Source organism: Pempheris klunzingeri, chromosome 21, assembly GCF_042242105.1.
Source record: "Pempheris klunzingeri isolate RE-2024b chromosome 21, fPemKlu1.hap1, whole genome shotgun sequence".
Taxonomy (NCBI): domain Eukaryota; kingdom Metazoa; phylum Chordata; class Actinopteri; order Acropomatiformes; family Pempheridae; genus Pempheris; species Pempheris klunzingeri.
In genome coordinates this window covers 708,542-727,403 of record NC_092032.1, presented here as the reverse complement: position 1 = coordinate 727,403, position 18,862 = coordinate 708,542, and the positions used below count along the sequence as shown (strand labels likewise).

General features: G+C 41.8%; 1 protein-coding gene across 1 annotated transcript; it reads right to left on the bottom strand.

The window, feature by feature from the left end:
* Positions 1-1,214: 1,214 nt before the first annotated feature.
* Positions 1,215-17,827, bottom strand: c1ql3a (complement component 1, q subcomponent-like 3a). The gene is made up of 3 exons (XM_070852868.1): positions 17,678-17,827; positions 17,231-17,632; positions 1,215-1,394 (listed from the first exon to the last, which is right to left on the bottom strand). Exons 1-3 carry the CDS (start codon positions 17,819-17,821, stop codon positions 1,215-1,217), a joined length of 726 nt encoding a protein of 241 aa, XP_070708969.1. The 5' UTR covers positions 17,822-17,827.
* Positions 17,828-18,862: the final 1,035 nt, after the last annotated feature.

The following is an 18,862-nucleotide window of genomic DNA, read 5'->3' as shown; positions in this document are numbered from 1 at the left end:
TCTTGAGATAACGCTGCTGTGAATTGGCGCTATATAAATAAAGATTGATTGATTGATTGATTGATCTTTTACAGCCTTTGGTCGTGCACTGCAGCACATCTCAGCGTATTACCTCCACCAGTAGATCAGAGGGATAGTGTGAAGTCACAGGCAGACAAGTGTCCTGCATCACTTGTGTGCAAGTCCTTGTGCATGTGCACAGGATTGGCAAAACAGGGACCCACTCATTGAAAAACAGCTCCATAGAGCTACTAGAGATCTAAAACTCCACAGGGAACCCTTAAGTGCTGATGACCACAAATGTCGCTATCCAGACTTCACTTTCCGACCAGGTCCTGCAGTTGTCTCAAGTTTAGCATGGTCATTTCCACTTTACAATCACTTCCTTTGAATGCCATCAGAGGTTACAATCATGTTTTCAAAAGCTTGACATAAATCAGAAATGTGTCTATGACAAAGTTTTTAGTTAATGCGAGTAAGTTTTAAACAACATTTTGCTTTATTCTGGACAAGCTTAAAACTAGTCACATGTGTAAAATCCTCATCTTTGAAAGCTTTTCATTAACACTTTGGTGGTGAAACAAGTCAATGATGAGGAATCACCACATTATAGATAATGTATGATTAATGATATTAAAATCAGACCATGAAGAAATAAACAGATTGTGTAAAAAGTGTACAAGCTCAATACTTTCAAATCAAATCATGAATGATTGAAAGAAATACTAATATCTTTGTAATATTTGTATGATCTACTGCCAGTATGTTATAATGAACTTCAAGTGTTACCAGATTTCCCTTGCTATGATATCAAGAAAAAACCAAAAACACACACCCTGACCTCATCATAGTCAAATTGTTGACAGGCAGCTAGTGACCCAATCAGATTTATGGGTGAAGGGTCTCTCTGTGACCATTCTGCCCCACCCCCCAATGCACACATATACCACTCCTCCCTCTCTCCTTCACACCCATTACTCTCTGAAATGACTGCACTGACATAAACACATCAGCTGTAAGCCCGAGTGTGATGTAGAGGATATGGTTTGATCCCACATTTTGACAATTCAACCATTTCATGGCCATTCATTTATTGGCCAAAGTCACCATGCAGGCAGAATATAGAAAATCAAATAATATGCAGGTTATAAAGGCTGATTTCTATTGGTTTCTCCACACATGTTTATAAAAGTAAGTCTGAGCTGTGTTGTTGTCTAATCAGCGTAGATGATGAATCCAGAGAAGGTGCTGTACTTGTTGTTGTTGCCTCCATGAGCTTTGCCTCCATCTAGTTTAATGTACACCTCGTCTCCTGGCTCCAGATGCAGCACAGCGCTGTTACTGGCATAGTCATAGTTCTGGTCAGCATCCTGGGCTATAGCACTGGCCCGCACCTGCAGAAAAGCACACAACCACAAGCAGGCACAAATCATACACCTTAAGTAAACCACTCAAAAACATAGTAAGTCTGATTGACGGCCCTACAAAGCCCAGAACAGATCCACTCGACACAGAGTAGAAAGGAATTTAAAGGTGGCAAAGATCTTGTTGTAGAAAACATTTTTAAATGGGCTCAGTAAATGGCTCCCAATCTGCCCATTAGACATTGGACATTTCTAGTGTACAAGGAATATGTGAAATTTGGTATTAGGAAATGTCAGGTCATTCTCGGTAACCTTGTGTTTACGACATGTAGCATGGAGTTGCAACATCCCCAAGTTCTGTCAGGGGACCTTTACTATATGTCACAGCCCTTTGCACGTAGACAGAGGGCTGTGTAGACACAAACACGTTCTCTGCCTGGCCACCATTAATACTTTGACTACGGTTAGGGTTAGAACCTGCAATAGGTGAAAACACTGAAACACTCACAAGGAAACATCGGAGCTTAGCAATATCAACAACAGCAAAGCTTCGCAGTCACACAGGGAGGAGGCTGGTGTGGTGCAGGTCGCTGGTGTTAACATGAATATCAACACATATGAATAGCATTTCACCAGGCTGGTGATTTCTGGGCTCTGTCTGAACACAGTGCTATATGTGACATCAGATCGTGAAATACCCACAGACATTAAAGGGGACATTTTATACACTTTGCAGTGCAATGCAATACACTTTTTAATGTAGTTTCAACAGAACAATCTGTCCCCAGTGTGTCAGGAGAGCCACAGACTCTGAATAAAGACCATCCTCCCTCTGTTTCTGTTCCATCTCTCAGTTAATGTTTGAAAAAGTTTAGATTTGGCCGCACTTCTGACATGACACACAGGGACCTGTTGATCATGTGACCCTGCCCAGCCCTCCAGCAGGCTGACGGCCCTGCCTACTGAGAGCCTCAGTCCACCTATCTGTCATCCACTGTTGATACCCGTCTGTCCTCCACTTAGTTGGCTGATGCTGCTATTCTCATAAGATGTGGAAGGTTGAGCAGAGCAGCAGAAAAAAACTCAAAAGCAGAGGAGGTGCTGCTTTCTTAATGAGGGCCGTTAATGTTACAAGCTCCAGGACAGATCGCTATGCTGTCATGACCGACTTCAGTCTGGGAAACTTAATCTTAGTTTGCTGTTTATTTGGCAGGTAGGCATGTTGAGCGCTAGCATGATGTTTGACTAATGCGCTTGCCTTTCAGAAATACAGCATAGATGATTCAAAATTGGTGGGCAGTGCCTGATTGTGACCAATCAGAGCAGACTGAGTTTTGGAGGGGGGGGACATCTCAGACATCTCATTACTGCACTTTCACAGGTCTAACCAGAGGGAAATGAGAGCAATGAAGAACCTGTGTACCAAAGAGAATCACAGGAAATGATGTGGAGTGTCCATGAGGCCGTGGGTTCAACCCCCTGCTCCACCATGTGTGTTCTGACTGGCCTGTCCCTTTGGGGACCCACTGGCTCTCATGTCTCGGTGTGGCTCCACAGTGTGGGAATGCAGTCTCCACTTTCTGACTACATCTCCACAACAGTCATGACTTCCTAAAGACAAATCGTAAGTACTTGTTCTGTCGCTCTTTGAGCACACAAGATAAACTTTTTATTGATCCCACAGTGGGGAAAGTTTGCTGTTATTGCAGCTCAAAGGACAGACATAAAGCACACAGTTAAAGAAAGAGAAAATTAAATAAACATAAAATATACATCAGTTAAACATCAGTCATACTATGTTGACATCTTTAAAAACCTCAGTCATGCTACATGTTGGGTAGTGATTATATTTGATGCAGCAGGTTATAGTGTATGTAGGCAAAAGCCAAAGACATTTGCTAAATGAACATAATGAAATGGACATGCAAGTGTTAGAAAATGTACTTCATCACCCATAACATGCAGTCAGTTTTCAGTTTTATCATTTTAGCAAGTGTGAACATGAAGTACCTACAAGTTTAGACATTTCTTCAGAATGCTTGGAGCTGTCTGGCAGAGGTTACACGCAGCTGAGTTACAAAACCTAAACAGAAACTAATCGTAACATTGAGCCTTTCAAGTACTCGACCATCAGACAAGCAGGCCTCACTGAGCGTTAAACAGCATGTATACAAGATCTAATGAGGACAATATGACAACTGCAGCAGCTGTGTAGCAGCAACAACCAGAGCTCAAATTCTGTCCACAAACATCTGGAGAACAGTGCAGTAGCCTGTATCATCCTACTGGCTGTGAATGATCACGGCCATCCTTTAGTCTGTGGAGCCTCCACAGAGAGACTTGATACACCACTGGTTCAAGACATAATGATGGAACTGCCCACAGACAACATCAAACAGCGCGTCAGGATCCCCTTTAGGATCCCCTTTGTCGCTGGATCCCTCCTGCTATGTTACTTGGCTGAATAAAATGGTCTCTTTCTCTTGTTCTGTTTTTGACAGATAAATAATCTGACACGGGTGTCCTCGTGTGTTCATTATTTCTTCAACTGTTGAAGCTGTTTTCTCTCTCTCTCATTGACAATGTCCACACATGAATCTTCACCATACAGCTGTCAGAATCAGCATGCAATATTGCTAACAGATGTTGGCTGTAGGTGGCGACCACAGCAGTGGAACCACTTTTTAACATTGATTCAATCTATGGAAGTCTGCAGGAGGGAAGACACAGCTGAAACATTGATATTCATTTTTATTTTGTTTCCTTATTTATTTTGCAATGCCGGGATAGTGGAAATCAGACAGAGACCCATGGGGAGGGGGTAGGCCAGGCTTATACAAGTTGCAGGTGTTTGCTTTCTGTTGGTTTTCTGTATTGTTTTACTGTCTTGGTCATGATTGTGCAGCTCTATGTTATATTAGTGGCAGAGGTTAATTACTGATGTAAACCTGCAGACCTCACAAAGGTAAATGAATGGAAAATAAAAAATGCCCACATATTGAATAATGATGTGTTCTGCTGTTGAATCGTATCGTTATGTCAGATTTAAAAAGTGATTCTTGAGGCAGACACTGTCCTTGTCCTTGTCCTGGTTCTGGTTCTGGTTCTGGTTCTGGTTCTGGTTCTGGTTCTGGTTCTGGTCCAGGTCCCAGTCCAAGTCCAAGTCCTGATCCTGGTCCTGGTCCCAGTCCTTGTACACCTCAGCTCCACTCTTTTTGCCTGAAAATGTTCTTCTTTGGTTTTCTTCAGGTATGTGGATGGTAGCTGTTACCTGCTACTTCTTTTGGTATCAGCTCCACTGGGGTTCTAAGCAAGATGAGCCAATAGTAAAAGGTGGATTGAAAACACTGCAGAGGATCGACTGGTCAGAGGGTACCGTCACCACAATCAGCACTTGTGCAACATGTGAAACAGCGACTGCTATTTCTTTATTCACACCATTCTTTGACACTCTAAAGAAATGGCAGCCAGCAAACCCCCACTGTGGTCAGCGGATGAAGTGCCGACACTTCTCTGTTGATTGCTGATGAAAGGATGCAGGGCGTGGATGGAGCAATACACAATGACAGTATTCCTGTTCCTTCGTGTGGCTACAAGTTATTTTATGAACATATACAGCTTCCCCTCTTAATAGACATCAATGTCTTTTTAAGTGGATTCCACTTAATGACCAAGCAGCATATCCTTGTTTTCATTTTGATTTTCCCACATTCAGTCATTTAGTTTGACAGTTCAGCGATACAGTTTCACTCGTTCCATTAGTCTGTAGGTGAAAAACCTTTTAACTGCTCAGCATTCCTTTCAGCCCTGAGCCCAACCCTTTGGAGCATGTGTGAGGCTTTGTTTGACACTAACTCTAACCCCAGTGGCCCACTGGATTTTAAAGAGGTTAGAAAAAAACAGAAAATGAATTGTACATATATGCTTTATTATACATGTAACAACACTTTCCACCTCTGCACGACAAACATCAGATGCACACAGACAGTCCATCTTAAACAAATGAACACTATTTAGTTAAAGTTAGAGTCAAACTTTGGAGGCAAGCTGACCAAACAGGTGCAGCCGCAGCTATCCTCGGCAGGAAAACCGTCTGTTAAATCACAGCGTGTTACCGGCAGCACATCCATCCTGCACACTCTAACCACAGCTCACTGTTACGAAGTTCTGTCAGCATCTTCTTCCAGCGTGGTGTTTACTGGTGATAGCCATAAAAAGGTGTATGGTTTGGGTTGTATTTGACGTATTTGGACCAAGCTCATACACCATATATATGAGATACTGTCAGATTGGGTGTTCTTTTTTTCTTCAATTTTCAAGTTATTAAGTTGAAACATGCTTATGCTGTTAAAAACATATGTGAACAACTATTGATAACTTCATGAGCAGTGAACATTGGAGCTCCTGTGAGTCTGGAAACACACTGTACAAACCATGGCCTGAGCAAAGAAGCATGACTCCGCAGTGTACCGTGGGCCGTTACACGACGCTTAATGTGATGGCACCCGGCCATTCAATGAATGGGTTTGTTCAGGAAAGGGGGGGTGGGAGTGAGAGTCCTGGTGGTCGGACGATGGCTGGGAACTGGATGACAGCTGGCTGACAGCCTTTGGCTTTTAACTGTGAGGAGCTGTGTGCAATTTAGCACACTGACCGTGCACCACGTCTAGTTAATGGTTCAGTCAACACTGTGTCAAGTGTTCACTTTATCAAAATTTCACCAAAGGCATCTTTTTTTAACCTTTTTAACCAAACCAAACCACACGGGGGCCTCAGGGTGTGACCTCCATGTCTCTGGCTGTTCTGTGATATGGTGAAGTACGTACAGTAGATTCAGGCCGCAATTCTGTTTCCCCTCAAAACACAGCTTGCAAAACAAATTCGTAGCATAAGTATCTAAAACTATAAACGTATAAATGATCTGTTACCTTTGGAATATCATGGTCACTTGAAATGCCAGTCAGACACAAGGCAAGGCAAATGTATTTATATTGCACCACTCAGACACAAGGTCATTCAAAGTGCTTTACAGGGACACAAAACATGTAAAAACAAGACTAAGAAACATTAAATTGCATGTAAAAGATAATAAAAGCACAAGAAAATAAATAGCTAAAGCTTAAGAGAAGATGCATTTAAAAAGCCTGAGTCCTGGGGCTAACTGTTAGCACAGCTCTCTGATTCTACTGCTGCATGTTTAACTTGACTCCACTGCTGATAATGGAATGAAAAACACTGGTGTCACATTCAAAACTGAAAGACGTTTTTCCCACATGATTTATCCAGCTGCTCTCAAGCCTAAAAAGCCCTGATATGACTCAATGCCAGTTTGTGGGTGTTGTAACCTTTACAGATGTTTAGCTGAGTAAAAGATTCATCGCTTCCCTCTTTTTGAAAAGCTTTTGGCGTTGTGATTATGTGGCATGCACCTTAACTATTTGACTATCTGGTCCCTCATTTTGGCAAGCTGTCACTCAGCTGCCTATGTTTATGATGTTACAGCTGTCAGCAGTGGCAACTTTTCAGAAAAATATTTTTGGAGGAGGAAGCACATTTTTGGGGGGACAAACAAATATTTCACAACCAAGCATTTAAAAAAGAATTAAAAAGAGAACGTGCAGAAATAACAAAATGGTCATTTGACTTACAACTACAACAGCCATGTATTACTGCAGCATTACTGCAGCAGGAAAATAGCCCACAAGTCCAGGGTCATTTACAGAGCTGGACCCAGTCTGAATCTGTGAATGCTGACGAACGCTGCCTGTAGCAAACATTTTACAATACAATGCTGACAGTTCAGAAGAGATGCAGTAATGTGTAGAGAAGGTAAAAAACATCCATTACACATTATTTCATACTGCATAACAACACGGAGAAGGTCAAGAAGTAACAGTTGGTTTTAGTCGTTTCATGCCTCTCCCCTAAAGTTTTATTAGAATGAACATCATTCCAAACTACTTATTCATCATTGCCTGCTGCTAAATTTGTGAATCAGATTAGTCCAGTCCAAGTCCCTTTGTTTCTTCCAGTGACCACCTTTTGAAAGGGAAATAAACATTTAATTTCCGTGGTTCCTCTTGAAGTTGTCATCTCCTGAAAGTACTGGACAGCTATCTAAGGAGCAGGAGTGACAGTTACACAGCTAATCACATTAGATCAAAAAACATTACATCACCAGTTCGCTGCCATCAAAGGGCATCACAGACCTGTCATTGATCTTGTGTGGCTGAATGCCACTTGTTTCTCAAAGAAGTTGGACGCCGACTGCAGCTGCAGCTGGATAGCTCAGTGGGTAACACTTAGGTCAGGGGTTCAAACACCTAAATCCAGTGTGGACCCTTAAACAAGGTCCTTGGTGCTGTTGGGCTACTGTAACAAAACGATGGACGAGGGCTGAGAACATGGGTCTATTGGAATGCTACTACACATATCACCACCAGATTTTATCCTTGTTTTCCTCTCTTTATTTTATCAGTCCACATTTAGTCTGCAGTGGTCCAAGTCCACTGCTTGTTTGATAAGTAAACAATACGACCACTTAATGCTATGACCATCCATTCAATCTATTTCTCCTTCCATCCTGAATTAACATGTTTTTAACCCCTTCAGACCTGATTTTTTTCTGCTGAGCAAAAAATTTGTATCCAGTTGCTTTTTACTCCTCTCCAATATAGAAATGCAGGGTAAAAAAGACATTTTTGCGAAGTCCATTTTATTCGTATTTTTGCATGTCCATTACAATGGTCTGAATGGCTAAAAATAAAACTTCAGAAAAACAGGATATGTTTTTAACATTTGGAAGTGGATGTCTGCATGTGTCTGCATGTGTGTGTATGTCTGTGTGCAGGTCTGAACATGAACAACTTTACATGTGCATGATTTTGGGTAACATAAAATCAAGACATCAGTTTTGATGTCTTTGATGGTTGATTCTATCTCAACCTCAACTCCCACCTCAGTTTCTTCCTGCATGCATGGAACCTCTCCACTGTCCCTCTCTGAATCTAATAACAAAAGAATCTAATTCTTTAACTCATTTTACCTATTCTCAATCCAGAACACTGTGCAACTATGAGCACCGTATATGCACCATTAAAACCTCATACTATGAATAAAAAATACTCTTAACTTCTAAATTTACCCTCTATCTCATTCCTGTTCTCATCTGCCTCATTTTCTGAATCCAAGGAGTCGATTTCAGATAACTTTCCATTTACAAGGAGTTCAAGGAAGTCTTCCACTTTATACTTCTTTCAATCAATCAATCTTTATTTATATAGCGCCAATTCACAACAGCTTTATCTCAAGACTCTTTACGTAAAGAGCAGGTCTAGACCAAACTCTTTAATTACATTACATGAATGAATATATATATAAATAAATAAACTGTCAAAATTTAGCTATGAAATGCTCACAGATATTCCATAACTTAAGTTATAACATAAGTCCCAATGTCCATTGGAATGGACAATGAACTTTAAAAAAAATCCTGTACTTTACAGTTATATATATATATATATATATATATATATATATATATATATATATATATATATATATGGCAAGCTGTTTAGGAAATTATATATATGGAATGAAACTCTGAATATATGGAATGAAAGTCCGAATATATTGAATGAAAGTCTGAATATATAGAATGAAACCCTGAATATATTGAACGAAAGTCGCCATCTTGTGTTTTTAATTACACTTTCACCTGAACGGCTGAAGGAGGGAGAGGATGGGTGAAGCTGCCCGAAATTTAGTAGCTGCGATTGAAGTGACACTGAACCGGGGTTCAGGGTCACTGGGCCAGATTTATGGTTGTCTTATCAATGCGCAATGGGTCAAGAAAACTTTGGCAAATGGATCAAAAATGAATCAAGAATAGTCAGGGAAACCAGTCTCAGCTGATATGCTCAAACAGTCTTCAGGAGTCAGAGTTCAGAGCAGCAAAAACCTTTAATGCCGGCAACAAAGGGAGAACAATCTATCTGCACAGTACATACAGTCAGAGAGTTCTGAGCTCTCACAGACAGTGCATCAGCTTATATTCTCATGGGGCTCCACCTGCTTTCCTTTCATCACCGCATCAAAATGACCAATCAAGTTATATTGTAACATTACACCATTATAATCATTGGTCAGGTGTGGGTCCTAGATGATGTAATCCTTAAAGTTGGAATTGTAGGGGCTTTCCAGCCACCTGCACTGGCACATGCATTTTTCCTTGAAGTTTTAGCCTGATGCAGGGCTGTGTGATAGTTGCAGTGACCTTTATACAGACCAAAAGAGATGTGTGTTGATGTAGAATAGAACAGTGAGAAGTCAGTGTACCTGCGCTTCCCACCAACCGCCCCTGCAAGGAGGAGAGGGAGCAGGGTGCGGCGGAGGACTGCTGAGAGGAGGAACTTTGCTTATACATGTTGCATATATGCTTGAAAGACACTGAGACTGCTCAGTGCAGGTGTAAATCCTTGCCTATACTCCTTGCTTGCTGCAAGTAAAACTTTGAACTGAGATCTCTGTCTCTGGGAGTTTATCTTGTGTGTTGGGAAATTAATGGTACGAACTAACAGTGAAAATACAGTTCTTGTTTTACAGAAATAATTTCCTGACATAAGTTATCCCTTTTTATTACACCCTTATTTCTCAACTCTCTTCTGCTGCCTTTTTTCAATGTAAGTGCACTTATTTTAACATAGAGAATACATGTGAGGGTCAATGAGTGAGGGTCACACACAATTATACTTTTAGTCCAGTGATGAGTACATGTAAATCATAGTGAGGAGTATATATATATATATATACACACACACACACACACACACACACACACACATATCTAAGCCATGGTGAAGAATATAAGTCTATAGTTTGAATGATTACTAAAAATAGAAACAACATATCACACTCCAGCATATATCTAGTTATTCCAGTGTCTTTCCATTATTCATATAGTTTCAGTGATTAAGTCAACAAAAGCAGCGTGCAAACTGAATTTCTTTTTAGTACAACACTTGTCTTTTACACTACACGATACTGCGCAACGAACAAGTTATTAGCACGGTAGTTGCTAGTGCTACTAAACCTAGCACGGTAGTTGCTAATGTTAATGCCTAATTAAATTAATTTAAAAAACAAGATAGCGACATTCGTTCAATATATTCAGACTTTCATTCCATATATTCAGACTTTCTTTCCATATATTCAGACTCAAAAAAACAATTTGCATAAATCAATGGCAAGTACCCATTAACCCCGCTACCCTTCTCACTCACGGTTGCAAAAAGATTCCCAAAACTCCCATGGTGCATTGCAGCAAAACAGTCCAGCACTTGCGACCAGCTCTGCAATCGCTACAATATTAAAACTAGTTATAACTATTAACTCTTAAAATGGAAAAGCTCACATTGATTCAAATGTAAAGCAATGCCCAATTAATATTACTACAAAACTATGCTATTCGATTTGTTTTGTAAGCAAATGTATTTCGCCAATGGAGGGGGGCGTTATATAAAATCTTACCTAGGGCACCACATTGAGTAGGGCAGCTCTGCCTTCATTCCATATATTCAGACTTTCATTCCATATATTCAGACTTTCATTCCATATATTCAGAGTTTCATTCCATATATTCATAGTTTCATTCTATATATTCATAGTTTCATTCCATATATTCATAGTTTCATTCAATATATTCAGACTTTCATTCTATATATTCAGAGTTTCATTCCATATATTCAGAGTTTCATTCCATATATTCGGACTTTCATTCAATATATTCACAGTTTCATTCCATATATTCCGAGTTTCATTCCATATATTCAGAGTTTCATTCCATATATTCGGACTTTCATTCAATATATTCAGACTTTCATTCCATATATTCGGACTTTCATTCAATATATTCAGACTTTCATTCCATATATTCGGACTTTCATTCCATATATTCGGACTTTCATTCAATATATAATTTCCTAAACGGCTTGCCATATATATATATATATATAAAATATCATCACTTTGAATTGTTAGAATTATGCTGAGTGCAAATTGATTAGGCTACAATCAACATAAATTAATATTTATGAGGAAGAAAAGGTGCTTAGTCCTCCTCATGTCAAGCGTCAGAGCCATGCTTGTCTTGTCTGATTTCTGCAGCTCTCTCAGATCAAGTTACTGGTCATAACTTCATTGTGATTGGATAATTAGGAACCAATCAGTAACAAAGCATTATTCAAATGACGGAATCACCGATTTTTAATGGTCTAGACCCATAAATATGTCATGTCCATTCCAGTGGACGCAGGGTCTGAAGGCACTCATTTCTCAACAAAACAATTTTTCATAGTGGAAGTGGCGCCATTATCCATGAGCCTCATCGACTGTTTATATGGACATGAAAATTTGCATTATGTAACAAAACTTTTATTATTAGTATGATACTATCATGTTGTTCACTGGATATTTGATATATTCTAAAGATATATCATTTTACAACCCTACTTTGTAAACTGTAAGGACTGCCAGTGTCCACAGACACGCATTACATTTTGTGACTCCTTTGTGAGACGGGGTTGGCTGGGACACTGTACGCTGACAGGCAGGAGCCCAGAAGCCAGCCAGCTGCAGTGTTTTCACAAAGCTGCTTCTCTTGGAGCTAAAATACAAATGATCCAGATGTTTGACTGCTATAATTTATCTAATTTATTTTAATCGCTTATTTTAATGGTGAAAATTCTTCATGTATCTGAGCTTTTACAGTTGCATTTTGATGACAGTTTAAATCTCCAAGAGAAAAAACCCAAACTCACCACACATGAAGTGGGCCTCCCATCATGTGTGGCTGATAATGAAGGGCGGCTCCACTCTGAGTGTCTCTCCTCCTCTGTGTGAGTGAATGCTTGGCTTTTTATGTGCAGGTGTTCCATCCTCTGTCCATGGCACAGAGCTGGTTGGATGGGAGCGGTCTGACCAGCTACTGGCAGCAAATAGAAACTCCAAACAGTTTTACTTTTTCCATGTTTAACTACTATATTTGAAGTCCTTTTCCCAAACATCACATGCATTTCTCTTTGGTAAACTGTGGTTCCAGCTGTTTTAGTTTTTAGCTGGGTGCTGTAATTCAATTATTCTAGTATTCTGTAGTGTTTGAGGTTATGATAAATGACACACAACATCACACACCACATACCTACTCTGAACATGAATTCGTGTCCAGAGGATGGATCTTTCCTCTGATGCTCAAATGTGGTTTGTGGCTTATGATGTAGGGATATATATATAAATATAAATCATATAAATAAAATGGACTTGACTCTGTTACGCTTTGTGGTTCTGATTCTGCCGTTTGTCTATTAGAGCATGAGCTCACTGAAAAACACAAAACGGATTGTGTGTGTTCACATACAGCTGATTCTGACAGATCACCAAGCCTTCACCATGACAGTAGACAACAAGTAAAACTACGAATCATGGTCACAGTCCACCGAGTCTCCTGAGTGACGACGTTGAATAATGACCAGAAAAGAAACATCACAATCACAGTGAGGGTGACCTTTGACCTCTGGATATAAAATGTCATCCCTTCATCATTTGCCCTTTAAGACATTTGTGTGACATGTTGTCATAATTAGTGCGTGAATTTTTGAGTCATGACCAAAAAGGGTTTTTTTGAGGTCACACAAGGACCATGTGAGTGATGACAGGCGTCTGTTAGGAGCAGGACATGGCATGCCGTTGTTACAGCGCCACCAAAGACGATACAATGACACATACAAACAGCATCCACATGTTATTATTGTAATATTTGCTTTTTTAACACAATTTTTTGAAAGAAAATGATGTGATTTTCATCTCATTGAGTTATCATGGCACGTTTTCTGCCAATAGCCTTTCTACTTTCCTATCACAGACACCCAGCATTGTCAAATAGTCTGACCTCGTTCAAACATCCTGTAAAAAATTCTTACGATATTTTGAATGGTGTCCAACAGTATTTCTATGATATGGTTGTGTTGTAGGACACCTTGTAGACAGACACCTCCGTGGTTCACCTGCTAAATCTGACTGAAACAGTCACCGAACAACCACACAGTCGCTCTCCGTCACAATTTAACCTAACCGGTTCTTACATGTTTCCAGAATCTCAGTGCTGCACGGTGAAGAGTTCTGACGGAGCGCAGAGAAGCATTTTAGGCAGCTGTTCTTCCAAGAGCAAATGAAAGGATTTATAGGCAGTAAGTAGAAAAGCCTTGATGGGATGTAGATGATGATACCCCAGTTATCTTCATCCCTACACAGCAGGGTGAGCACATGAGGTGTGTGAGGCAGCCGGCAGGTTGATGATGTGGACCTCAGTCCTCAGTGTGGCTGCAGTGTGAGCAGGGGTTTATGGAAGAATGTGATGGATGCTTTGGATGTTGGTGTGACCCACATTTGGCATCTTAAATTAAGAGAAAGATTTCTTCTGTCCTCTGTGTCCGCTTACCTCTCCTGAGCCTATAATGGCCCGTGCTGTTGTAAACACTTTTATTCATATGTATTTTTAGCGTAATTATATTGTGACATTTTAGTCTTATCTTAGCTTTTTCCATTTATCAAAAAGTGTGGTAAGGATTTTTTTTTACGGTTCAGTAAAAGTACCAATAGCCATGTAAAACACACTCCGTGTAAAGTAAAAGTTCTGCTCAATAAATCTTAAGTCAAACTATCATAAGAAAAATGTACAATTGTACATTTGTACAAAAAAGTAAACGTATTGATGATGCAGCAGAATGACCCGTCACAGTTCTCTTATTCTACGGTATGTGAGTATAATCACTGATGCATAATGACAGAAGGCCTTTAGTGCTGTAGCTGGACGAGGTGAGGATACAATATCTTTTGCCTTTAAAATGACTCAGAAATGCAGCGAAGCAGCGGCATCACCAAGTGGAAATAGTCACGTAAAGTCCAGTTGAAAGCATTTTGAATTCCAACAGGATCAATGGAACATTTCTACTCAGTTCTGTATGATTACCACAGTTTGTCCCCATTTTCCCCAGAAGTTCCTTGAGAGCAAGAAAAAAGCCCTTTTTCACAGACGTGACCTGGTCTCACAGTCTGTATCTATGGGGAATGATGATGACTATCATCTTACTAAATAGAGACAATAATCTGTCAAATGTGACACAACAGCTGGATGCGACAGCTATGAAATTATCAGTGAGCACAGTCACAGTCCGTTCACCCTCCTGCTTCTGGTTTGATCTCTCTGATCTCCTGCCAAAAAACACCTTCTACGCCTTTGTAGAACTTTCAGGAGAACGGACTGAAGCTTCTGTCAGACCTACAAGATTTCACACAAAAGTCAAAGTCAACATATGATGAATCAGCAAGATTCCTCATCTATAGCATTCCTCTGACGGGGGTTTTCTTCATTTGTGCAACGGTGGAATTGTATCATCCCCGACCACTTTGGAGCCCCCACACAGAGGACAAAGACTAAGGCTGCCTCCGCTCAGATTGTTATAGAGTGGAGGAAAATAAAAGCCCGCTCAGCTGAACAATGATCTCAGGATTTCCTTTTCAATCTTATTTGATCATAGTAGTTTTTATGTAATGCTACTACTGATGATAATAATAATGATAGTAACAGCAATAATCAGCATCATCATATACTATATATATTAGAGCCAGTATGGAACTCTACTTTGTACACACTGTGTCTGCACTGTAAAATCTCTGTGTGAAAGCACCATTTTGGTCCCGTGGTGTATTGAATGACGATTGACAATGATTTTATAAAATGATTTAAAGAAGATCATTGGAACCAATGAAGTCACACTGTGGTGTATTTAATTGTATTGAATTGTATTTTAATGTGGATCATAAATGAAGTGGACATGCAGTGTCAGTGTGGTGGTCCCGTCCACACAAATGGAACATGTGTGAAAGTGGTGGCAGCCGAAGGCCTGATTCAAACAGCATCGCATTCGTCACGGAGTGAAGCTCTGCTGCTTTAATCCCACTGCCCACATTTGCTGTGTGTGGAGACAGACAGACAGACAGACAGACAGGAAGACACAGGATAGGATGAGAGACAGGCTGACAGACAGACTGACAGACAGACAAACAGACACAGGCTGAGAGACAGACAGGCAGGCAGGCTGACAGACAGGCAGAGAGATAGACAGGAGGGATGTGCTCATTGGAGCGACACCGTAATACTGGTTTGGCCCATGGATTAGATGTACTGCCGACAGCCTGAGACACACACAGACGGAATGAACACACACATCATGAGCATTAGCTTCATTATAGTTATTGTTATTGTTACTATTAGTATCATTATCATATTAAGTCTAATAATAATAATAATAATAATAATAATAATAATATTGTTCTGTTGTTGTTATTATTACATGTAGTAGTATTTTTTCTTGTTGTCATTATTATCATTATTACTACTTTTTTATTTCCATTATTAGTATTCCACTTTATTAAGCACTCTTGTGGTGCAGACATAGTAAGCAGAATAGAATAGAATAGAATGAAAAAGCTTCAGGTGGTGTTAAAAGATGTGTTCAGATTCCTGCTAAAGCTCCCACATATGTACAAGTCATATGCTTGTGACAAGGAATGTGTACGAAGGAATTTATATTTAATACATTTTAAGTTAATGTGTAGATTAACTGATTCAAAATTGTAACCATAACGACCTTAACTGAGTGACACAAGGTAGTTCTCTTGTTTTCGGAAACGCTGGAAGAAATGCCTGTATGGGTTTTAATCACTGTGGAATGACTCTGCGTCTTCTTTGTTGTCCTTGTGTTTCATTCTATTTTATTTTGTTCTGTGTTTTTATACTGATATGGACTAATGTGTCTGAAATAGAGTTATCTATATATCTATTGGTAGCAGCAGTAGTATTGTCGTTGTAGTTGTTAGTATTAATATCACACTGAGAGGCAGTAGAAGTAACAGTAGTCTCTCTGTCTGCTCTACTTTTGAGGTTCATCCCTCTGTCAGTGTCCTCTGTAACTTTCGGACTGTCCCGTAACACAAAGCAGACCATCTGATGGGTGCAGAAATGTTGTGGACACGTGTCAGAAACATTGTGTGGAAGTGTTTCAAAGGGTGACCACACATTCTTATCGCATTATTGCATTTCCACGACCAGACCAGCTCTGCAGGTGAGCAGTGTTCACCACCTGTGTTCAGTCATGTTGATGCAAACATGCAATCATCAAATGTGAGGATGATGACGATGATGATGATGCGTTTCTGCAGCTTAGACGGCACGTGCTGTTGTTACATGTTACAACCCCCACCAGCTAAAGTTGTATTGTCCATCAGGACAGAGCAGTGCAGTGTCCTACCAGGGAGTCTTTTACACACATAAGGAGAATTAGTTCCAAATGCAGCACACTTCTGTCTCAGCTGAGAACTATAAACTACGCTCAGCATGACTATCAGCGAGAACGACCTGGTGGGTCACCGAGAGTGGAGGGGGTGAGGGGCACGGCAGCACGGCTGCCCCTCTAAAGAGTGGGGGGTGTTAGGTAGATCCTGTAACCTCTCAGTCAGCGTCTGACCTCTGACCCATGGTGACACCCCTGCATCCTGCATCCTCTCACCCCCTTCTTCAGGGTACCAGGTCCCTGTGGGGCACACACACAGACTGCTGGCCATGTTTGTGTGTGTGTGTGTGTGTGTGTGTGTGTGTGTGTGTGTGTGTGTGTGTGTGTGTGTGGACCGTGCTACACACCGAGCTGATAGTGAATAATGAGATCTGCTAAAGTCTCTTTCAGCCTCCCCCCTCCACAGCACACACCCCATCCTGAGCTCCTGTTTGCCCCCACATGCACTCCGTGTGTTACCTGGTTGTTCTTGCACAGGTCCGCCCACATGCTGGTGCCGTCCCCCCCGCGCATCAGGACGTGGTAAGTGAAGAAATAGATCCCGGGGATGGAGCAGGTGAACTTCCCGGTGGTGGGATCGTAGTGGTTTCCCAGGTTGGTCACCACGTCGTCGAACTTGAGCACCTCGTAGCCCTCGTGCTGCTTTTTCAGCCCCGCGTAAAAGGCGATCTTGGGCACGGTGCTGTACGTGGCCGCGCTGATCGCTCCAGCCGCTGCGCTCGGTCCCGGTGGTCCCGGTAAACCAGGTCTGCCCGGCTCACCTTTCTCTCCCGGCGGCCCCGCTGGACCCGGCGGTCCCGGCTCCCCGGGAGGTCCCCTCGGACCCGCCTTACCTGGACGACCTGGATCCCCCTTCGGACCCTGGATAAAGGTGGGCAACGACTGCACGAGGCTGTTGTCTCGGACCGTGTCTGCCGTGGCGGTGCTGGTCGGAGATTTGGTGCCGTACGGGTCGCACACCATCCTACAGGTACCGAGCATCTCGTAGTGCGCCGCCGTCCCCGCTGAGTTGACCAGAACCGGGATGAGGATGACCAGAACCAGAACCATCACGACCCCCAAGACCCCCGCTGCCACCAGCCGCTTCCTGCCGACCAGCCGCGTCAGCGCAGGCCGATCCTGTGCTCTGCTTTTGGGTGAAATTTTGCTGGCTGGAGAGATGCGCCTTTAGAGAAAAAAAAATGTAGCGGAGCTACACTTTATTGGCAATGTTAATGAACTTTTAAAGGTGCCCCCTCCCCTCGGCGTCCTAGTCACTCTCCTCTCCCACTTTTTCTGCTGATGCTGCTTCTCCAAGTCTCTCAAAGTTCAGCCTTCACTGCTCCAAGGTTTGCCAAAGCTCTGGATTCAGCATCTCTGAGATGCTTTGAATCCAGGTATCCAGGTCCCGCCCCCCCCCCACCTACAGGTCCAGACCACAAGAACAAAGTACAGGAGCCTAAAGGTGGATCAGGACCAGATCGGTCAGACCTCCTGCCTGATACAGAGCACTCCAGGAGACAGAGGCACAGACACACAGCAGGAGCAAATCAGAGGTGGGGAGGGGGGGTGATAGAGGGAGGGGAGAGAGAAAGAGAGAGATAGAGGGGGGGTGATAACAGTGAGGATACTGATATTGTGTCTTCCAATGAGAACAGGACACGTTACCTAGACACAGAGACACACATTTACTGTCACTGTGGCTAAAGTCTCATCTGACTGGTGGCCTCCCACAGTGATCATAGTGTCCCACAGTGATCCATAGTGATCATAGTGTCCCACAGTGATCCACAGTGATCATAGTGTCCCACCGTGATCATAGTGTCCCACCATGATCATAGTGATCATAGTGTCCCACAGTGATCCACAGTGATCATAGTGTCCCACCGTGATCATAGTGTCCCACAGTGATCCATAGTGTCCCACAGTGATCCATAGTGATCATAGTGTCCCACAGTGATCATAGTGTCCCACCGTGATCATAGTGTCCCACAGTGATCCATAGTGATCATAGCGTCCCACAGTGATCATAGTGTCCCACAGTGATCCATAGTGATCATAGTGTCCCACAGTGATCCATAGTGCACATATTTGCACTCTGTGCTCTTTAAG

Excerpts from the sequence above, each read along its gene's own strand:
- c1ql3a (XM_070852868.1), bottom strand. The coding sequence starts at position 17,821 with ATGGTTCTGGTTCTGGTCATCCTCATCCCGGTTCTGGTCAACTCAGCG. Across the intron at positions 17,633-17,677 it reads GCACCGCCACGGCAGACACG|GGTCCGAAGGGGGATCCAGG; the intron begins GTCCGAGACAAC and ends ACCTTTATCCAG. Across the intron at positions 1,395-17,230 it reads ACCTGTGCAAGAACAACCAG|GTGCGGGCCAGTGCTATAGC; the intron begins GTAACACACGGA and ends GCTTTTCTGCAG.